The sequence below is a fragment of the Schistocerca cancellata genome, chromosome 2, assembly GCF_023864275.1.
Source record: "Schistocerca cancellata isolate TAMUIC-IGC-003103 chromosome 2, iqSchCanc2.1, whole genome shotgun sequence".
NCBI lineage: Eukaryota > Metazoa > Arthropoda > Insecta > Orthoptera > Acrididae > Schistocerca > Schistocerca cancellata.
Window position 1 is genome coordinate 307,532,961 of NC_064627.1, and position 24,491 is coordinate 307,557,451.

The window sequence follows — 24,491 nt, forward strand, 5'->3', positions numbered from 1 at the left end:
CTGGCTGCAACCCTTCTTTCCATCAGTCCCTATACCAGTTCCAAACCGAACAATCCATTGCCCTCACCCACCTAATCCTTCACCTACACATCCACTCAGCCAATCAACACACCCATCAACTCCTGTCCCTAATAAAAGTCCTCAATCTTTCCTCTCCCACATCCACACCGGTTGTTCAGAGCATCCTCCTACAGGCCAACCGCAAATTAGAAAAGCATGCCACCCTCCACCTTAAAAAACTATCCAATCTCCTGGTTTCCCACCTCCGGAAAGGCAACTCACTCACCCTTCACAACCTTTCCAGCAAACCTCAACCTCCTCTCATTGCACACAAACCCAGTCTGTCCCATCTACTCAATCTCCCACTTCCAGCTCCACTCCCTCCAAAACCTCAAAATTCCAATCAACGCAATCTGGAACCACAACACCCCAATTCAATAGTTAACCTTTCCTCCAAACCTCTCTCCCAATCCGAAACCTCTGTCCTATCCAAAGGCCTCACCTTCAGCCCCACTCCCAGATTTAACCAAACAGCCCTCGTCAAAGATTTACTGTCCTACACCCGTACTCTCTGCTGGAAATATCACTTTGCCACGAAGAAAAATGATCCTAATCCTACTCCTAATGATCCAACTCCCCAAGACACTATCCAAATTGAACCATGCCTGGAACAGTTCCGTCCTCCGTCACAGCGGGACCCACCTCCTCTTCCTCAAAATCACCCTCTCCTAACCTTCCAGGAATTTCTGACTTCCAGCCTTGCCTCTCAATCCTTCTTAAAAAACCTTAATCCTCCTCCCAACATCACCACTGCTGAAGCCCAGGCTATCCGTGATCTGAAGGCTGACCGATCCATCGTCATTCTTCCGGCTGACAAGGGTTCCACAACTGTGGTACTTGATCGTCGGGAGTATGTGACTGAGGGACTGCGTCAGCTTTCAGACAACACTACTTACAAAGTTTGCCAAGGCAATCCCATTCCTGATGTCCAGGCGGAGCTTCAAGGAATCCTCAGAACCTTAGGCCCCCTACAAAACCTTTCACCCGACTCCATCAACCTCCTGACCCCACCAACACCCCGCACCCCTACCTTCTACCTTCTTCCCAAAATTCACAAACCCAATCATCCCGGCCGTCCCATTGTAGCTGGTTACCAAGCCCCCACCGAACGCATCTCTGCCTACGTAGATCAACACCTTCAACCCATTACATGCAGTCTCCCATCCTTCATCAAAGACACCAACCACTTTCTCGAACGCCTGGAAACCCTACCCAGTCTGTTACCCCCGGAAACCATCCTTGTAACCATTGATGCCACTTCCTTATACACAAATATTCCGCATGTCCAGGGCCTCGCTGCGATGGAGCACTTCCTTTCACGCCGATCACCTGCCGCTCTACCTAAAACCTCTTTCCTCATTACCTTAGCCAGCTTCATCCTGACCCACAACTTCTTCACTTTTGAAGGCCAGACATACCAACAATTAAAGGGAACAGCCATGGGTACCAGGATGGCCCCCTCGTATGCCAACCTATTCATGGGTCGCTTAGAGGAAGCCTTCTTGGTTACCCAGGCCTGCCAACCCAAAGTTTGGTACAGATTTATTGATGACATTTTCATGATCTGGACTCACAGTGAAGAAGAACTCCAGAATTTCCTCTCCAACCTCAACTCCTTTGGTTCCATCAGATTCACCTGGTCCTACTCCAAATCCCATGCCACTTTCCTTGACGTTGACCTCCACCTGTCCAATGGCCAGCTTCACGCGTCCGTCCACATCAAACCCACCAACAAGCAACAGTACCTCCATTATGACAGCTGCCACCCATTCCACATCAAACGGTCCCTTCCCTACAGCCTAGGTCTTCGTGGCAAACGAATCTGCTCCAGTCCGGAATCCTTGAACCATTACACCAACAACCTGAAAACAGCTTTTGCATCCCGTAACTACCCTCCCGACCTGGTACAGAAGCAAATAACCAGAGCCACTTCCTCATCTCCTCAAACCCGGAACCTTCCACAGAAGAACCCCAAAAGTGCCCCACTTGTGACAGGATACTTTCCGGGACTGGATCAGATTCTGAATGTGGCTCTCCAGCAGGGATACGACTTCCTCAAATCCTGCCCTGAAATGAGATCCATCCTTCATGAAATCCTCCCCACTCCACCAAGAGTGTCTTTCCGCCGTCCACCTAACCTTCGCAACCTCTTAGTTCATCCCTATGAAATCCCCAGACCACCTTCCCTACCCTCTGGCTCCTACCCCTGTAACCGCCCCCGGTGTAAAACCTGTCCCATGCACCCTTCCACCACCACCTATTCCAGTCCTGTAACCCGGAAGGTGTACACGATCAAAGGCAGAGCCACGTGTGAAAGCACCCACGTGATTTACCAACTGACCTGCCTACACTGTGAAGCGTTCTATGTGGGAATGACCAGCAACAAACTGTCCATTCGCATGAATGGACACAGGCAGACAGTGTTTGTTGGTAATGAGGATCACCCTGTGGCTAAACATGCCTTGGTGCACGGCCAGCACATCTTGGCACAGTGTTACACCGTCCGGGTTATCTGGATACTTCCCACTAACACCAACCTGTCAGAACTCCGGAGATGGGAACTTGCCCTTCAGCATATCCTCTCTTCTCGCTATCCGCCAGGCCTCAATCTCCGCTAATTTCTAATTTCAATTTGTCGCCGCTCGTACTTCACCTGTCTTTCAACATCATCTTTGCCTTTGTACATCCGCCCTGACTGACATCTCTGCCCAAACTCTTTGCCTTTACAAATGTCTGCTTGTGTCTGTGTATATGAGGATGGATATGTGTGTGTGTGCGAGTGTATACCTGTCCTTTTTTCCCCCTAAGGTAAGTCTTTCCGCTCCCGGGATTGGAATGACTCCTTACCCTCTCCCTTAAAACCCAAATCCTTTTGTCTTTCCCTCTCCTTCCCTCTTTCCTGACAAGGCAACCATTGGTTGCGAAAGCTAGATTTTGTGTGTATGTTTGTGTTTGTTTGTGTGTCTATCGACCTGCCTGCGCTTTTGTTTGGTAAGTCTCATCATCTTTCTTTTTAAATATATTTTTTCCCACGTGGAACGTTTCCCTCTATTATATATATATATATATATATATATATATATATATATATATATATATATATATATATATATATATATATATATATGCTGAACCAAACACAAATAAAATGAGGAAGTGTTTCTGGCACACAATTTGTTCAATTGCTTACCTCAAATGTGCTGAAACTATTTCATCCAGCGGTGGCTCAACGATTTTTTCAACAGCTGCCTCTGGATTTGATACTTGGAGTTTGCTGCTGGCAACATGAGGATGCCGAAACGACAAGTACTCCTGCAAATGAAATTGCCAGACATTGATAAAATTCTTCAGTCAAGTTTCTATTTCCTCATTTTGTGTGGAACAATTTGTAGATCAAATAAAACTTCATGTACACAATACATCCTTAGACAATACACATGAAAAGGAATCTGGGCAACTGTCAGTAGAATAAGAACTACACTACTGGCCATTAAAATTGCTACACCATGAAGATGACTTGCTACAGACGCGAAATTTAACCAACAGGCAGAAGATGCTGTGATATGCAAATGATTAGATTTTTCAGAGCATTCACACAAGGTTGAAACAGCAGTCGACCGGCATTGCCTGGTGAAACGTTGTTGTGATGCCTCGTGTAAGGAGGAGAGATGTGTACCATCACGTTTCCGGCTTTGATATAGGTCGGATTGGAGCCTATCGCGATTGCGTTTTATTGTATAGTGACATTGCTGCTCGTGTTGGTCGAGATCCAATGACTGTTAGCAGAATATCGAATCGGTGGGTTCAGGAGGGTAATACAGAATGCCATGCTGGATCCCAATAGCCTCGTATCACTAGCAGTTGAGATGACAGGCATCTTATCCACATGGTTGTAACGGATCGTGCAGCCATGTCTCAATCCCTGAGTCAACAGGTGGGAACGTTTGCAAGACAACAACCATCTGCACAAACAGTTCAATGTTTGCAGCAGCATGGACTGTCAGCTCGGAGACCATGGCTGCGGTTACACTTGACGCTGCATCACAGACAGGAGCGCCTGTGATGGTGCACTCAACGACGAACCTGGGTGCACGAACGGCAAAACGTCATTTTTTCGGATGAATCCAGGTTCTGTTTACAGCATCATGATGGTCGCATCCATGTTTGGCGACATCGCAGTGAACGCACATTGGAAGCGTATATTCGTCATCGCCATACTGGCATATCACCCAGCGTGATGGCATGGGGTGCCACTGGTTACATGTCTCGGTCACCTCTTGTTTGCATTGATGGCACTTTGAACAGTGGACGTTACATTTCAGATGTGTTACAACCCGTGGCTCTACCCTTTATTCGATCCCTGCGAAACCCTACATTTCGGCAGGATAATGCACGACCGCATGTTGTAGGTCCTTTATGGGCCTTTCTGGATACAGAAAATGTTCAACTGCTGCCCTGGCCAGCACATTCTACAGATCTCTCATCAATTGAAAACGTCAATGGTGGCCGAGCAACTGGCCTGTCACAATACGCCAGTCACTACTCTTGATGAACTGTGGTATCGTGGTGAAGCTGCACTTGGACACGCCATCCAAGCTCTGTTTGACTCAATGCCCAGGCATATGAAGGTCGTTATTACTGCCAGAGGTGGTTGTTCTGGGCACTGATTTCTCAGAGTATATGCACCCAAATTGCGTGAAAATGTAATCACATGTCAGTTCTAGTATAATATATTTGTCCAATGAATACCCATTTATCATCTGTATTTCTTCTTGGTGTAGCAATTTTAAAGGGCAGTAGTGTATATGCAGATAAAAATTGAAAAGAATGAAAGAAATTAAAGGCTTGTGTTAGCCATGAAACATTAATAGCAAAATAATGTAGTATGTATGCATTGGAAGGCTGGGTGGTGACCAAAAGGAGGAAGGTTGACTATTGAGATGGGAAAGGTGCATTTTGAGAAAGTATCTAGGATGGTGAGAGAGGAAGGAAGCTTGAGAATAAGGACAAATGCAGAACTACAGACTGTTTCTGGACAGATGAATTGGAGAAAAACAGTGATGTTCAGAGAAGAATGGAGGCAGATGACGAAGGAGGTTACCAACTACTAATTTAATGCATTTATACACGGGTTTCTATCAATCTTCAAAAAACACTTCACCAAGAGAACAACAAAGTATGGTACTAATGAGACTGCAAAAAAGCCCTGGATTACAAAAAGAATCAAAATATCAATTGCAAGGAAAAGAATTTTGTTAGGATAAATAGAGAAGTAGGACTGATTACGTATTTTGAGAAAGGCTGTGTTGTCTTAATGAAGGTGATTAAAAAAATTCTCTTTATATGTCCTACATGAATAATTCAGATAGTAAAATTAAATCTATATGAGCAATAATTAAAAGAGCAATCAGGAAATAGGTCAAAGAATGTGAGAAGTTTGTTATTAAAGAAAATGCCCAAATAATAAATGACAGTAGTCAGGTAGTCAATATATCAGATAGCCTAATCACTTTCTCGAAATAGCTCAGAAGATTGTGTGTGTTGATTTCACAACACAGTTAAAAGTTCCACCCCTGCTCAGCATGTGGTGACAATACTGCAGGAGTTTTCTAACTGTGACAAGAGGGTGTAAGGATCAAAGGAGCCCACTGCTAACACTATTGGTGCAGGCGAGTGAGCGACTTGCATGATAGTATGAGGCCTGGCCAGGAGGATATGAACACAGACACTTGGAGCAACCGCCAAAGAAGATGACTAGTTGCTGAGTGGGAGGATAACAGGCAGACAGTGGCACCAATTGCAAAGAAGACTGACCAGCCGGTGTAGTCAAGGCACCCAAGAAGTCTGTGCTTGGAGAGTATGGGCAGTGAGTGCACCTTGTGCTGTGTGCCTCATATACTGGACTCAAAGTGAAACTCTCACATTTGACACACCTACGCCTTGATGTCCAGACAGTAAATTGCCTGAATATGCCACCCAGAAATATTTGACTTCACTAGTGTATTTTCTGTTCAAGTTACTGGGCAGGTGTTTCTCCATTCTTCTTCTTCTTCTTCTTCTTCTTCTTCTTTTTCTTCTTGAGGATTTCAAGAGACTGCACTAGAGTTCAGTTATTTCATGGAATTTTTATAATGTATGTTTGAAGTGTGATTTAACTCTACTGCTAATTAAATTACAGAAAGTTGTTCTTTAGTCACAGAAGACTTTTGCTCTACTGATCTAGGGATTTAATTAAAAGGGAACCAGCTAAGGCTTTTACAATCACTGAGTTCATTTTGATTTTAATCTTTTTGTTTGCTTTTCTTGATGGCTGGTATCTGTGACCCAATAAAAAAGGAGTTTAATGATAACATTGTGTGACTACTTAAATATATTTGGTCCCCAACAACACCCCCCCCCCCCCCCCCCAAGTCTTTTCGTTTCTCATCATACTGCTGCTGCTAAATAAATGGTAGTAGTTTGTGGTTACGCGATGTGACAGTGTTGCAGCTATGGTGTAGAATAAAGTTGTGACAATTTGTGCATTTCCACTGTGTGATGTTGCAGGTATGGCTGTTAGAGATGTTCCCAGGATGGGTAACTTCAGAAGGAAGAACTAGTCTATGACATCACCATTTGTCGACAGGGCTCTGCAGCTACAGTGCTCAAGCTGACTCAAAAGCTTTGCCAGGTATTAGGAGACCCAATTCAGTTAACTTAATATGGAGAACGTGGAATCAGTACTGGTGGTGCAGTGATTTCCATTAGCTTTGGCCAAGATTGATTCATTTATTAAATTTCTGGATGGGGAAGTGCCTTCTGCATATTGAATTGAGAAGGTTGCAGGCCAGGGTAGCACATTACGCAAACTGTTTGTGTGACTTGAAGCTCCTATGCAAGGAAGGAGAGAACAGTCATGTGATGGAATGTCTTGAGCAAAGGCTGCACAGATAGAGTTAACAGTAAACAACATGTATCTGCAGCATCAGTACAGGGTAAAAGGTCTATGAAACATCAAGAAGGATGGCGAAAGTTGCCAGAACCACAAATTAGCAGGTGCAGATGCTGACCAGTGAGACAAACAGTTTTCAAAGTTACCTCATCCACTTTTAGAAATGATGAAAAAAGGACAAATATTTTTGATCAACACAGTTCCAAGTATTGCTCAGCTTTTATAGCAGTTGGTGTCGCTCCATGAGCAAAAAGAAGTGTTTGGACTCTGCAGATGTTGTACCTTTATATCTAGGGGAGTTTCATTCAGTGAGTGGCTAGAACCATCATATTACAGGACACAGCTGAAGCTTTCCATAGACAGCTTTGCCAACAAGTACCCTCACTAGAGCAATGTGACATTTGACTGACACACATTATAATCATAAACAAAGTGACGGGGAATCCTTTGGTGAGAATATGAATAGACTGAAAACTGAAATAAGGGCCTCATGCCTTTCATATGTGGAACAGGAGGTGGTGCCGAATAAAGCTGTGGGAATTAATCCACTGGTCAGGTTGTGAATGATGTTTGCTCCACTGCCAAAGGGGTTCATGGACTTGGAAGCATTGGCTCATAAGACGAAAGGGAGTAGGTATGTTAATTTTGTCGGGGGCCAGGGAGTGAAGCGGCTATTGGGTGTAGGGTGTCTGAAAGACGGTGTCTGCAATGCATGAGACAGATTAGTTGTTATGCTTGTGCAGACCAGGGAGTCTCTATACATGGCTGTCCACATGAGAAATGAGATAATAGACAATCAAGGTGATGATACCACTAGGGCACAACTGGGATGAGTGGACAGTTTGCAGCTCTAAGAGAGGACAAAGCGATGGAGGCTCAACCCCTTTCATGTGCTACAAAATTAATATTGATCCAATTTGCATCCTTTTAAACACTTGTAGTTCTGTTAATGTCTTTGGGTAAGGTTGGTTCCAATCCCACCAATCTGTGTGTGGATGGCCTAAATTAAGACAGGTTTCTGTCTCATAGGTCATGGCTAATACCACTTTATTGCATTTGTTACACTGGGTGAAGGTAAAACTTATAAAACTGCATTATTTGAGACTTGACCCAGATGATTAAATTATGAACAGCTCAGGGGATGTCTGCCGAATTCATTTTATGTTCAGATGTTATGCCTAGTAATTCCAGATTAATTCCGAGCTGGGAGGAGGATTATTTCACACTGAATTTCTGTAAACATGACATTTTTTCGTTTTGCAAGCATATAGTGTTTCCGTTAGCTTCTCTGCAGGTAAAGGGAAGTGTTGATAGCAAGGTACATGCAGATCATTTGCCACTGGATCAGAGGACGATGTAGTGAACTCACTGTTGTGTTGACTGATAAACTGAGGTTAACAAATCTCATTCAGTGTAAAATTGAGCTTAGGGATGCAGTTTCAAAGAGAAAACCAACTTATTGTTTACCCCCTTTGTGTACAAAGGAACTGAAAAGTCTTATAGGGAAAATGTTAGAACAGGGTATGATCTGCTCTTCCAAATCACATTATTCGGCACCTATCTTCTGGGTCCCGAAGGCTTCTGGTAAATCTAGGCTGATAGATGATTATTATAAGTGAAATAAGGTGGGCCTTAAATCTATTCTGTTGCCTGATCCGTACACCTGTTTTGGATGGTTTGCAAGTGTGTAAGTTTTTGAGACCTTGGGTCTCAATCAAGCTTACTACCAGACTCCACTCAATGAGTATTCCAAATATATTACAGCATTACTACTGATTGGAATCTCTTCGAATTCAACTGAATACCATTTGGTCTTATGATTGGAGCCACTATTCTGTCCCAGTTGCTGGATTACATATTTCTGAACAGCAAATTGAAGTATGTGTAGCATTTGTAGCGGTTTGCCTGCTTTATTGATTTCATTTGTTGTCCTCGGTGTCGACATACTGCGTTGCTACACTGGCTGAAAGATGGGTAGTGGAAGTACAACACAGACTACTTTAAATGATGTAGCCAACGAATATTATATGGCCAGTGCATTATTGTTTAACTTTCGATAAGCCTCATTAATAAACTGCAGGTGAACACCCACATACTACTACAATAGTTTACTGTTGAACATCTCCAAGCAGTAAAAGCCTAACCACAAAGTTCACAGTTCTTGAATAATAGAAAGGTGTGTATGGAACAGACACTCATTGCTTTAACACAAGGCCTATTTGTGTAACACTTATTTCACTGTTAAGTTGCTGCATTGTTGTCGTTCTAATCGACACAGGTTCCTCGTCTGAGACTCGGCCGAGGACTGACTGTTTCGTAACCAAAACTCGGGTCCTCGTATATCATCACAATAACAGGTACTGAAACTTCACACTGTTCGATGTTTAATTTACCAAAATCACAATTACAGCTTAACTCATTAAATTAAATGAATACATAAAAAAATTCAGTCTTCATGAAATTAACACATATCGTTATGCAAGCAATACTTTTGATAAAACTGTTAATTACTTTGGAATTAATGAAGGGTTGGTTTTGCTAACATGTTTTCGAAGAGAGCCAAATAGATACTTCAAGATTACTAGCATTTTATCTTCCAAATGTTAGCAATTATTATAGAAATTACATTTGTTTATACAGAATTTAAGTTACAAAACAATTACTAATTTCACCATATAATGAAAGATACTAACTAATAATAGTCGAAATAAATTATAGAATCAATTATATACATAAACTAAGCACAAAATTAGATCTAGTGTCATATTCTTTAAAAGTGAGGGCCAACCTTCTTCTTTAACGAAAATGCAGATTCTATTCACATATGTTAAAGGTAATTAGTTAAAAGTGAAAAAACGAATTTTAAGGAGGTGGATGGCAAAACAAGGGGGGAAGTAAAAGTAGCTCCGCTTTCTACGTCACACATTAACTAGATGATATAGTTCTTCTTAGCGTAATTGGGATGAGCATGTACATCATCTGAGGGTAGCGATCACTCAATTAAAGAAAGTGGTTTAACAGTGAAACCTAACAAGATTAAGCTTCATTCCAGAGGTGGCGTTTTTGATGCAATGGGTGTCACCAGGTGAAATTAGGACTGACCCAAACCAAACTTAGGCAATAAGGAAATGTCCACACCATCGAGGTATCCATAGGAAGTGCAAGTTTTATTTGGATGGTCCAGTTTTTTTGAATATTCACTCGAAATTTTGCTCAGCAAGCAATGCTCCTGAGTAAATTATGAAAAAAGGATCCACGTTTGTGTGTGTGTGTGTGTGTGTGTGTGTGTGTGTGTGTGTGTGTGTGCATGGAGATGGAGTGGTGTGGGAGGGGGAGGCAGGGGGGGCGGTTGAGCTAGCTGCTTTCAAAGGGCTTATGGGAGCTTTCGTGTGTGCCCCAATGTTGGCAATCTCGAATTTTGAGAAACTATGTTTTGTTGGCTTGTGTGCCAGAAGTCCTACAGCTAGACTGGGATGACAGACAACCTGAGCTTACCTCTCATGGGTTGTCACCACTTCAGAAATTGCATTTGGTGTATGACCTGGGAGCATCAGGCATGTTATTTGCCTTCGACAAGTTCCATTTTTACATGGAGTAAATGGCCCTCCAGCTGGCAAGACCTAGACATACTGACAAGATAGCAAGATGGGCTGCACATATCTCAGCATTTCTGTTTAAAGTCAAGCAATGTGCAGGGTACAGATAATGTAACTGCCAATGGAATAAAATAGGTTGGTTGGTTGATTGGGGGGGGGTTGGGGGGGAGGGGGGGGAGACAAAACAGAGGGGTCATCAATCCCATTATCTACTGTGGCAGGAACTATGGGAGGAACAACACAGTCCAGTCAATGGAAAAGGAATACAGGTGGTCAAAGAGGCAGAAGAAACATTGGGGGTGGGGGGGGGAAGTAAGAAGAGTAAAGTACAGGATGTGGGAGGCTCAAAGGCACTATGTGCAACGCGGCACTGGCACCATCGCCAAACCATCCCACTGCTCACACCACACCATGAATCATGACACAACACCAAGGAAAGAACACACAAGAAAAGAGGGGGAAAATGGCACAATAGACCAGACAAAATATCGGGAAAAAGATGGAGGAAACAAGGCCGACATGGTGGCAAGGTCGCAGGCCTCTCGAACTAACACCAATGTTAACTGAGCGACTCCAATTCCAGAAGGAAAGTCATGTACATAAATCTGGGGGAGGATCCTAGCATCAATCAGAAGACTATTGACAGGGCTAATGAAAAGGGCATTGGTGGCCACAGACATCACGGCGGTGGATCAGGTTGAAGAGGAGCAGTGTGGAATGGGCAGCTGACCCATAAACGTAACAACCAGAGTCCAGACATTACAGAACTACAACCCAATAAGGGCAGAGGAGAGTCAAATAAGCCATGCATCCAGAGGTGTGCGGAAGGAAGAGAAGGGCACTGAGTTTATGGAAACAGCCAATTTTCAGAATATGGATATGTGGCAACCAAGCAAGTTTGTTGTCACAGAGAAGACCCAAGACACAGAACTGGGTAACAATAATCAGGTGTTGGAAATCGAGATAGAGATCTGGATCGGGATTGACCATAGTACTGCAATAGAAATGCACACCCAGAATTTAAGGAGACAACTGAAAACTGTGGGAGAGGATCAATGAGAGTGCACCAGATGGCACCCTGGTGCTGTCATTCCACAGTGGCCACCGAGTGAGAACTAGCCCAGACACAGAAATCATACACACACAGAGCAAGTGCAAGGAATCCATTAATGGCAATGAGGAAAAGATGTGCACTTAATTTGGTACCCTGAGGAATGCCATTCTCCATGTTTCACAAAAAGCTGAGAACAGTGCCAACACGAACTTGAAATGACCTGTGGTACAGGAACTGGTGAACAAAAATCAGAGGGGGCTCTGAAGACCCCACTCAACGAATGTAAGTACAATGTGATGGTGCCAATCCGTATTGTAGGCTTCATAATGATTTAAGAAAACTGCAACAAGATGGAAGGACTGTGAAAAGGCCTGCCGAAATGCAGTCTGAACCAAAGCAGATGATCGGTCAGAGACTGCTCCTCCCGAAAGCCCCACTGGTAAGGCGACAAAAGGTCCCGAGATTCAAGGAGTCAACACAGCCAATGAACCATCATCCATTCAAATAACTTGCAAGAGACTTTGGAGGGCTGAGATATTGAAGCAATTGGTTATGGATAGAATCAGGACCAGAGGATGATTCGTGGGAAGAGGAGAGGGCCAGAAGCAGTTACCATTCAGTAAGAAGATCTTAATAAGATTCTGCCTGACAACAGGTAAAATATAAGCAGGAAGCTTTGGTCTGCTGTTGTCAGAGGAGGGAGGTGGCTGACACCAATGCTGTCACAAAACAGGTTGCAGATCTGTACAAAAGGCACCCACTTGGGCAAGGTCTGGAATGGAAGACGGCCACTGGCAACATTGGAGGGTCCGGAGCATAGCCCTCACTCGTGACGAAGGAACAGGAGAACCTAGGGAGGAGACAAGCATTCCCAACACAACCACTAGCTCTCTTTGATTAAGTAACAGAGTTTGGCACAAAGGCATCTGAAGGTAAAAAGACTGGCAGAGTGTAGGTGTTGCTTAAGGTATTACAAGGCTTGATGGCAATCACAGATGGTAATTGCAATGGCTGTGCTCCACCACGGAACCAGCCGGCGGCAAGAGGGTCCCATCGAGTGGGGGATGGCAATGCCAGTGGCACAAATTATCATATAGTGCGCATCATGGATGATGTCATCATTTTTTTTTTTTTTTTTTTTTTCCATCAGTCTACTGACTGGTTTGATGCGGCCTGCCACGAACTCCTTTCCTGTGCTAACCTCTTCATCTCAGAGTAGCACTTGCAACCTACGTCCTCAATTATTTGCTTGACCTATTCCAATCTCTGTCTTACTCTACAGTTTCTGCCCTCTACAGCTCCCTCTAGTACCATGGAAGTCATTCCCTCATGTCTTAGCAGATGTCCTATCATCCTGTCCCTTCTCCTTATCAGTGTTTTCCACATATTCCTTTCCTCTCCGATTCTGCGCAGAACCTCCTCATTCCTTATCTTATCAGTCCACCTAATTTTTCAACATTCGTCTATAGCACCACATCTCAAATGCTTCGATTCTCTTCTGTTCCGGTTTTCCCACAGTCCATGTTTCACTACCATACAATGCTGTACTCCAGACGTACATCCTCAGAAATTTCTTCCTCAAATTAAGGCCGGTATTTGATATTAGTATACTTCTCTTGGCCAGAAATGCCTTTTTTGCCATAGCAAGTCTGCTTTTGATGTCCTCCTTGCTCCGTCCGTCATTGGTTATTTTACTGCCTAGGTAGCACAATTCCTTAACTTCATTGACTTCGTGACCATCAATCCTGATGTTAAGTTTCTCGCTGTTCTCATTTCTACTACTTCTCATTACCTTCGTCTTTCTCCGATTTACTCTCAAACCATACTGTGTACTCATTAGACTGTTCATTCCGTTCAGCAGATCATTTAATTCTTCTTCACTTTCACTCAGGATAGCAATGTCATCAGCGAATCGTATCATTGATATCCTTTCACCTTGTATTTTAATTCCACTCCTGAACCTTTCTTTTATTTCCATCATTGCTTCCTCGATGTACAGATTGAAGAGTAGGGGCGAAAGGCTACAGCCTTGTCTTACACCCTTCTTAATACGAGCACTTCGTTCTTGATCGTCCACTCTTATTATTCCGTCTTGGTTGTTGTACATATTGTATATGACCCGTCTCTCCCTATAGCTTACCCCTACTTTTTTCAGAATCTCGAACAGCTTGCACCATTTTATATTGTCGAACGCTTTTTCCAGGTCGACAAATCCTATGAAAGTGTCTTGATTTTTCTTTTGCCTTGCTTCCATTATTCGCCCAACGTCAGAATTGCCTCTCTTGTCCCTTTACTTTTCCTAAAGCCAAACTGATCGTCACCTAGCGCATTCTCAATTTTCTTTTCCATTCATCTGTAGATTATTCTTGTAAGCAGCTTCGATGCATGAGCTGTTAAGCTGATTGTGCGATAATTCTCGCACTTGTCAGCTCTTGCCGTCTTTGGAATTGTGTGGATGATGCTTTTCCGAAAGTCAGATGGTATATCGCCAGACTCATATATTCTACACACCGACGTGAATAGTCGTTTTGTTGCCACTTCCCCCAATGATTTTAGAAATTCTGATGGAATGTTATCTATCCCTTCCGCCTTATTTGACCGTAAGTCCTCCAAAGCTCTTTTAAATTCCGATTCTAATACTGGATCCCCTATCTCTTCTAAATCGACTCCTGCTTCTTCTTCTATCACATCAGACAAATCTTCACCCTCATAGAGGCTTACAATGTATTCTTTCCACCTATCTGCTCTCTCCTCTGCATTTAGCAGTGGAATTCCCGTTGCACTCTTAATGTTACCACCGTTGCTTTTAATGTCACCAAAGGTTGTTTTGACTTTCCTGTATGCTGAGTCTGTCCTTCCAACAATCATATCTTTTTCGATGTCTTCACATTTTTCCTGCAGCCATTTCGTCTTAGCTTCCCTGCACTTCCTATTTATTTCATTCCTCAGCGACTTGTATTTCTGTATTCCTGATTTTCCCGGAACGTGTTTGTACTTCCTCCTTTCATCAATCAACTGAAGTATTTCTTCTGTTACCCATGGTTTCTTCGCAGCTACCTTCTTTGTACCTATGTTTTCCTTCCCAACTTCTGTGATGGCCCTTTTTAGAGATGTCCATTCCTCTTCAACTGTACTGCCTACTGCGCTATTCCTTATTGCTGTATCTATAGCGTTAGAGAACTTCAAATGTATCTCATCATTCCTTAGTACTTCCGTATCCCACTTCTTTGTGTATTGATTCTTCCTGACTAATGTCTTGAACTTCAGCCTACTCTTCATCACTACTATATTGTGATCTGAGTCTATATCTGCTCCTGGATACGCCTTACAATCCAGTATCTGATTTCGGAATCTCTGTCTGACCATGATGTGATCTAATTGAAATCTTCCCATATCTCCCGGCCTTTTCCAAGTATACCTCCTGCTCTTGTGATTCTTTAACAGGGTATTCCCTATTACTAGCTGAAACTTGTTACAGAACTCAATTAGTCTTTCTCCTCTTTCATTCCTTGTCCCAAGCCCATATTCTCCTGTAACCTTTTCTTCTACTCCTTCCCCTACAACTGCATTCCAGTCGCCCATGACTATTAGATTTTCGTCCCCCTTTACATACTGCATTACCCTTTCAATATCCTCATACACTTTCTCTATCTGTTCATCTTCAGCTTGCGACGTCAGCATGTATACCTGAACTATCGTTGTCGGTGTTGGTCTGCTGTCGATTCTGATCAGAACAACCCGGTCACTGAACTGTTCACAGTAACACACCCTCTGCCCTACCTTCCTATTCATAACGAATCCTACACCTGTTTTACCATTTTCTGCTGCTGTTGATATTACCCAATACTCATCTGACCAGAAATCCTTGTCTTCCTTCCACTTCACTTCACTGACCCCTACTATATCTAGATTGAGCCTTTGCATTTCCCTTTTCAGATTTTCTAGTTTCCCTACCACGTTCAAGCTTCTGACATTCCACGCCCCGACTCGTAGAACGTTATCCTTTCGTTGATTATTCAATCTTTTTCTCATGGTAACCTCCTCCTTGGCAGTCCCCTCCCGGAGATCCGAATGGGGGACTATTCCGGAATCTTTAGCCAATGGAGAGATCATCATGACACTTCTTCAATTACAGGCCACATGTCCTGTGGATACACGTTACGTGTCTTTAATGCAGTGGTTTCCATTGCCTTCTGCATCCTCATGTCATTGATCATTGTTGATTCTTCCGCCTTTAGGGGCAATTTCCCACCCCTAGGACAAGAGAGTGCCCTGAACCTCTATCCGCTCCTCCGCCCTCTTTGACAAGGCCGTTGGCAGAATGAGGCTGACTTCTTATGCCAGAAGTCTTCGGCCGCCAATGCTGATTATTCATCAAAAATTTAGGCAGTGGCGGGGATCGAACCCAGGACTGAAGACGTTTTGATTATGAATCAAAGACGCTACCCCTAGACCACGGGTTCTCAGTACAAGCTGAGAAAGAAGGGGTACACACACCTGGGAGGTACATAGAGGCCAATCAACATGGTGGAAAGTCCAGCATGGTCTGCAAGAAACTGTTCTATGAGGAGACCCTGAAGAGATGAAAAATCACTGCTTCACGAGGGGTGATAGGCATTAAAATCCTCAAGTAGTATGAAGGGAAGGAGGAGTTGCAAAAGGAGAGCAATTAGGCAGTGGGCATAGGTAGCCTGTCAGGATAGCAACCGCTTCCAATGTGGTATGAAGGGAGATCCATGTACCAACAACATTCATACGAAGCAACATGCAAACACCACTGGAATTCCTCAAACGAACAATCCGGTTCCAACAGAAAGCACGGAACTCACGAAGTGTCAGTGAGTGAGCATCAGTAAAATGAGATTCCTGTAGAACAACACATGCTGCAGAGTAAAAAGAAACAAGGGATTGCAACTCCGATAGGTGACAGTAGTATCCATCACAATTCCATTGATAAGCAAATTGGGATCCAAATAGGAGGTATATTGGTCAAAGCTAGACATACTGCTGCATCACCATACATCACCAACCAGGGTGAAGGCCCATTTGTAAACAAGAGGTCTTACTCAGGATGTGAGGGGAGAGTTGGCACCTTCAGGGGCACCAGAAGGCCTTGCCTGGGACTTACGTGTCTTCTTCTTCTCTTCCATAGATCGAGGAGGGCAGGCTTCAGTGACATCCAGAACTGAGAATGAGTGGGCAACCTTGTGGCACTCAGACTGTGGTTCGCACAGCTGATGTGTGGCAGTAGGCCTCCGGTATGGAAGACACTGGGGGAAGGGGTCACAAAAAAGGTCCCCATCACCAGCAGATGTCAAATAAGGGGGTCACTTCCCGGCTGGGTAGGATCAGTAGCACCCAGAGGGGAGAGTGTGGGAACTGCTGGAGAGAGGGAGAGGAGAAGGGGTGAGGGTGCAGGACTGAGATAAGAAGGGGGAAAGGACATAACAGAGGCAACATTAGATGTCATAAACACAGGGTAAAGACGTCTTATTTCTGATGATCCTCAGTGTAGGATAAATAATCAAGGGACTTAATATTCCTGTATCTTCTTTTCCTTCTTATAAACTGCCCTATCTGATGAGCATGAAGAGTGATGGTCATGACAATTAAAATATAGGCAGTGGAACACACGAGATCCCCTCATGGAGTGGGTGTGCACATTCACTGTATAGGGGGTTCGCTGTACAGCGGGAAGACTTGCTCGAAATGCAAACACCAAAAACGCCGCATGGGTGGCAGGATATACGGCTTCATGTCACAACGATAAACTATAACCTTGACCTCCTCCAGAAGGGTATCCTGCTCAAATACCAGAATAAAGGTACTAGTATAGATGCAATTGTCCTTATGGCCTTTTTGAACACACCAGAAAAATTAACACCCTATTGCTCCAGACTGACAAGGTATTCCTTATCAGTTTGAAGAATGAGGTCCCTATGAAAAATGACATCCTGAACCATATTCAAAGACTGATGAGGAGTAATGGATGCCAGGATGATTGCCAAGATGGTCAGGCACAAAGGGCCACAGATTGGACACCAGGAGAAGTTGTGATCATCAGCGAACCTGACTACATCTTACTCAGAGAGTCCACTTCACCAAATACTTCTTTGATTGTTTGCACAAAATTAACAGCTTGGTGGGGTTGAAAGTGTCCCCATCAATTCTGGTGCAGACCAAGCAGTCAGGAAAGGGTTTCAAACCAAGCTGGGAAGCATGGTCTCCTCTCAGGACGTGGTCAGGGAAGGGAAGGCCAGAGGGTCATACGAAGCAGCATTAAAGGATACAGGCACAAAGAGATGGCCATAGGAGAACTGACTGTTTTTTCTAGCTCGATAGGTTTCATACACAGCGTCTATCTTGAAACCCACTCTGATCAGGGGCTCTCCCCATGAACACCGTCCAACCACAGTATGGGCTGTCTGGCACAGTGGCCATTACTGGGATTTCTGATGCTCCAGAATGACAAGCAATCACTCCCAGGCATACACAGAGAGGTAGCAGCTGAGGTATCAGAAGTGTGACCCCTGAGTTGTCAGGAGGCTCTACCAAAAGGGTACATAATGATCCCAGCACCGAGCTGGCTATATAGCATTAAAAGGACAACTCAAGTAAACAATGGAAGAGGCAGTAAGGCTACACACCAAAGATACTAAGATGTTCTTCCCAGGAGGTTCATAATATGGAGACAAAATTTAGAAGGGGAGGTCAAACCCCAAGGGGGGCCCAAAAATGCTTAAAAGAAAAAATGAAAAAAATACAAGAGCAATGAAGCCGTAAGGGATAACAGAAACCAGGAGCATAGCTGGTCTGTCGTAAGCAAGGACCCTGAGAGTGGGGAAGAAGGCTGCACACGAGAAGAAGGGGGAAGAGGGGAAGAAAGTGGAAGAGGGGATGAATGGGTCAGAGGGGAAGAAGGGGGCAGAAGGGAAGAAGATGGCAGAGGGAAAGGAGCGAGGACAGGGAGGGAGGGGCACAGCAAAGGGATTGCAGCCATGAAGGAAGAAAGGGTCACAAAAGGTGTGTGCCACGCACGAACTCACGGAAGAGTCGTGAGACACCTAGTGGGCTGACGGACTAAGTAGGATCCTGGATCATTCTGAGGCAGATGGTACTGAGAGAATAAGGGAGGAGATCCCAAACTCTGATGTAGTTAGTCCAATTTTACGGGAATTTCCATCATTGTTTAAGGGTAACGACAGATATCTGGGGAGTATGAAACCCTAAGATAGACAAAAAGACAGGCTGACAAGAGATGAAGAGGCGAAGCCGTATTTTTTGAATAATAGTATCTTGTATTGTGAATCCCGAAATGACTTTAGTGAGGTATGTTGGCATTACATGCAGTGTAGCAACAATTAGAAAAGATATATGTGGATTTTGCTTGGCTTTTTCCTCACTCATGTTTGGGGAACAGGTATGCATTTATTTGCTTGGATGCCTTTTTGAGGTTTTCTTAGCTTTTTACTACCTGTGCAACCAATGTGCAGGCAGCTACAAGCTTCTTGAAAGGATTGTTTGAAATAAGGGCGAGGCACTCTATCACCACTCCGTATCATCCAAAACCCTCCTTTGCTGGAAGGGTCAATCAGAATCTTCACGTTGCACTAATCACATACCAACACCACGACCATACCCTTTGGGATGAGATGCTGGAGTTGTTGACGTATGTCTTCACCACTGCCAAAGGTGATGCACATAAGAACACTCCAGGGAGGCTTATTTTCGCCTTGCAGCTAAATTCACCCCTAATTTATGTCTATTGACAAACTACTACCTAATACGACATTTCCCGAAAATATTCAGGTCAGAAAAAAACATTCAAGCAACCTTTAAACAGGAGGTTATACACTATAATAACAGAAGATGATCTAATAGACTCAAGACAGAAAATCAGCTTTACCTCAGAGAATTTGTCAGGGTTGGTAAGGTTGAAGTAAAACTCTTACCACAGTTTCAGGGGCCTTACCAAATTCTTAAATTTATAACTCCAGTAACCGCTCTTTCAAAGGAAGCTGCAACAGTGGAGATGTATCGAGCTTCTATTTTCCAGCGCAACCCTTCATATGGCTCGAATAGAATACAGAATGTGTTCTAAGATTATACTGTCATGTCATAACCACATTCAAGTCCAAATATGAAAGCAGAGTCGTCAGTACACCATGTAACACTGAAAGCACATTTATTGCAAATGCCAATGTATAGCCACAACAGAAATGAATTCCTGCATGGAGATTGCTGGTATTTATATAAACATCAAATATTTCAGAATATACAAGGTGTTCAACTTTGCTTCCACCATTTTTCCCCAACATTTGAGGCTTTAATGAAACTAATTGGTTACACATGTATCATTCAAAGTATTTTCCATCGCTGGCCACTACTTTCTCCCATCTTCCAGGCGGTGAACGAATCGTGCGTCGAGAAAATTGTTCATCTTCTGAAGCAATCCACAAATCGATCTAATTTGTGACTTCTTCATGAGATCGGAAGTGTTGGTCAGCCAGGCCATGTACCATTGATCTAAACAGGTGATTGTCAGAGAGAGCAATGTCTGGAGAATACGGCGGGTGGGGCAGGACATTCCATTTTCACATTTCCAAGTACGTTTTAACCTCTTTTGCAATGTGGGGTCAAGTGTTGTCGTGCTGTGAAATCACTTTATTGTGCCTCTTGCTGTATTGCAGCCGTTTGTCTTTTAATGCTCTGCTTAAACACATTAACTGCATTCGATAACAAGCACCTGTGATTGTTTCACTTGGTTTTAACACCTCATAGTACAAGACACCGAGCTGGTCCCACCAAATGCAGAGCATGATCTTGGAGCCACGAATATTCGGTTTGGCCATCGACATGGAAACATGGCCGGGATATTCCCTTGATTTTTTGCATTTAGGGTTACTGTAATGAACCCATTTTTCATCCCCAGCCACAATGCGATGCAGAAATCCCTTCTGTTTTTTGCCTCTGAAGCAACTATTCATAAACACACAAGTGCCTTTCAACATCTCTTGGTTTCAGCTCACATGGGACCCACATTCCTTCTTTCTGAATCATGCCCATAGCCTTGAGACGTTTTGAAATGGCTTGCTGTGTCACTCCCACTAATCGTGCCAATTTTTCTCGAGTTTGACACGAGTCTTCACTCAGCAATGTCTCCAATTCTGCATCTTTGGAAACATGCTCTCTTCCACCACTGTGCCGGTCTATGACATTAAAATCACCTTTCTTGAAGCATTGAAACCACTCACGACACGTTCTTTCACTAATAGCGTCCTTACCATACGTACTTGAGAGCATTCGATGAGACTCAGCCACTGTTTTCTTCTTATTGAAACAAAACAGTAACACCTCCCACTAATGATGAGAATTAGGCTCGTAAACTGACATTTTCAATCAAGAACAACTTTATGATGCAGACACAAATCGACTAATGTTTGAATGAGGTGATGTTGACCGACGTCCAAGCTAACTGCCTGACGTCTGCGATCTGTTTCTTTTGACCTCTACTTACCGTTGTTGCCACCTATTGGCAAACGGCGGAAGCAAAGTTGTACAACTTGTACAAGTATAACAAACACAATAAATTTTTAGAATCTTGCATAAATGAAAATACTGAATAACAAATAGTAGCCAGTAGTCATGTTTGAAATGGTGACTTGCAGTGCACCAGCCAGTTACACAAACAATCACGTCACACTGTATGCACCATAGTTTGGCAATAAGTACATTCAATGGAGTCATTGTTATAAACTTCTTGCATTTCTATTCTGGATGTACAGGATAGACATATGACCCAGAAATCTGACATGTTTGTGTTACAGCGAAATGATCCTCCCTCTTTTTTCCCTTAAAAAAAATAAATAAATAAAAAAGGGGGGGGGGGAGGCTTGTAGGTAACTAGTTTTGATGGGGGAGGCTGTGCAGTGATTTTGTGGCACAGTTGAAGCTCCTCCCCACTCAGCAAGTGGTGTCAAAACTGCACAAGCTTTCTTGCTGCAGTAAGAGTGTGCAGGGAGCGAGTGACTGAGGTAACCACCATGCATACTCAAGGCTGGATGGAACTGTACACATAAACAGTTGGAGCAAAAGCCAAAGAAGACAATTGGGGGCTGAATGGGAAGACAACAGCCAGATGGCGGCATTTACTGCACAGAGGACTGACCAGCCAGTGTCCTGATGGCCAAGAATTCTGTACTGTTAACTGAATTATAGGAACTGGTTTTGATATGATGATGGCAGAAGCAAAACAACTTACCTAATAAAGAAAGAAATATACTGTCTTAAGTTATAAATACATAAAGAAATGTATTGTCTTAAGATACAAATCACAGCCAACTTCGAGTCAGTGCTCAAGGCATGCTTAGATGGCATAATCAGTAGTACACTACTTGTGAAATTCAAGGATCTAGGTTCCAAGCCTGGCGTGAGACATAATTTTAACTTGGGTCTTGCAGAAGTTTTTTGCAACTGTATCCTTGTATAAAACCTTCTCAGTGTTCAGAGCAAGTCATATCAGAATTAAAACTCAAGCTTTTAAGCATTCACACCAGCTTCTTTCTCAGGAGATTTACTGTCACTGATGGTGGTGTTAATCCTCGAAAGCTCAAGTTTTAACTCTCATTTATTCTGAACAGTGGTATGATTTTATACATGGTTTTACATATATTCAATGGAGCCTATATTACAAACAGAGCAGAATATGTCTTACTTATTCTAATTACTTGACCAAACAATGCATTTAAAGGAACTTAAATGTTGTTTAAACAAAGGACTAGCAGCCACAGGAGATGAACATGCACTGAGTGGCACTAATCATGTACTGTGATTCAACAATGCATACAAACTTTTACAACATGAGAATTGACATTATTATTTATTCAAAAAGGTACACAAATTCAGAATAACACAAACTCAACAGCAAGATTAGAATGAGTGAACACAGTCCATTATTGGCCACAGAGACTAACTGTTCTTTCCACTGTACAACTATCTATACCAGTGCAATGTTAAAGATTCAACCCCTGCCACCTCCCCCCCCCCCCCCCCCCCCCTTTTAAAAATACACCCAGGGAACATTATTTTGAATGCAACATGGCACTCCACAGTAGTAAAAATTGTATCATTTGATTACATCTGTTAGATTTTAAAACACACTTGTTTTCATTGAAGAACATCACCATCATGTTTTACAAAGGCAGTATGACTCCTGGGCCTCAAGTTCTGCAGGAAGATTTAACTGAGGTATATAAATGATAGCTGCTGACTCTAATCATCTGTAAACGACATTACAGTCAGAAGGACAAAGGTAATAAATTTTGGTTATTACACTTTCATAAAGACTTTATGTCATCCCATCAAGCTTTCACAAGTCTCTTGTAAATTGTACAATAAGCTATGTACCAGAAAACTTTATATCTATCCACTGTAAAATATTTACTTTAGTCTTGAAGAAGCAAATTTGGAAGAAAGGATACATGATGCTAAGACAAAATTTCTAATTGGTACTATGAATGGCAACTAGCTCTAAATGTAAAATAATGTAAGTTAATGCAGACGAGTAGGAAAAACAAATCTATAATGTTCGAGTACAGCATTAGTAGTACACTGCTTGACACAGTCATGTTGAATAAATATCTAGGCGTAATGTTGCAAAGAAATATGAAAGGGAATTAGCAAATACAGATTATAGTAGGGAAGGCAAATTTTTGACTTCGGTTTATAGGGAGAATTTTATGAAAGTGTGCTTCATCCATAAAGGAGGCAACACATCGGACACTAGAATGACCCATTCTTGAGTAATGTTCAAGTGTTTGGGATCTGCATGAGGTTGGATTAAAGGAATACATCGAAGAAATTCCGAGACGAAGTGCTAGATTTGTTACTGGTAGGTTTGAACAACATGCAAGTATTACAGAGATACTTCGGGAACTCAAATGGGAATCACTGGAGGTAAAGTGACATTCTTTTTGAGGAGCACAACTGAGAAAAACTTGGATAACCAGTATTTGAGGCTGACTGCAGAACAATTCTACTGCTGGCAGTGTATATTTTTCTTAAGGACCATGAAGATAAGATCAGAGACATTAGTGGTCATACTGAGGCATATAGACAGTGGTTTTACCTTGCTCTATTTGCAAGTGGAACACAAAAGGAAATGACTAGTATTGGTACACGGTACCGTCCTTCACGCACCATAGAGTGGCTTGCGGAATATGTGTGTAGAAGTATTTGGAAATAATGGCAGCCCTGCAGCATGGCACTAATTTCCGCTGGTTTAGTGGTCCTACAAAGTTTAGTCATTTCTTTGTTTCAGTAGTATTGCTAACCTACCCATAACAAGCACATATGTAATGCAGCAATTCACTAGTAATAGGACCATATATATCCAGAAAGCAACAACTTCTTTTTAAAACCTCTGTGTGGTAGATATGATCTGAGTGACACCCTTTCTACTGTACTCATGCCGATCAACCTGTTTCAAAACCAAGGTAATTTAGAAAAGAATTTGTCACTCTTGATTACATACTTAGCATTTATGTTGTACAGAATTTTAGCAAAAGATATATTTTTAGAAATATGTATATTGAAGTCCTAATCCCAGAGATACTAAGTAAACTCCCCACACACATTTAGAGGTTGAAGCAAGCAATGTTTGGAAATGGCTTGAAACTGCCTATACATTTGCAATTTCTAAGTAAACAGAATACTGAAATAATCACATTCTGAACCGTTACCAAGACGATAATTTTTTCTAGTCATTTAGGCACTACATAAGGGACTGCACATTCAACAGCCATTCGACAGAAAACTTTCCACTTGAGTACTGGAGAAGATTGGACAGAAA

General features: G+C 42.8%; 1 protein-coding gene across 1 annotated transcript in view; it reads right to left on the reverse strand.

Annotated features, from left to right (window-relative positions):
* Window positions 1–24,491, reverse strand: part of LOC126161690 (PCI domain-containing protein 2) — an 81,976-nt gene that overhangs the window by 30,656 nt on the left and 26,829 nt on the right. The window contains exon 3 of the mRNA XM_049917706.1: window positions 3,251–3,372. Within this exon, the coding sequence (XP_049773663.1) occupies window positions 3,251–3,372 (122 nt within the window). The remainder of the gene's footprint in view (window positions 1–3,250; window positions 3,373–24,491) is intronic.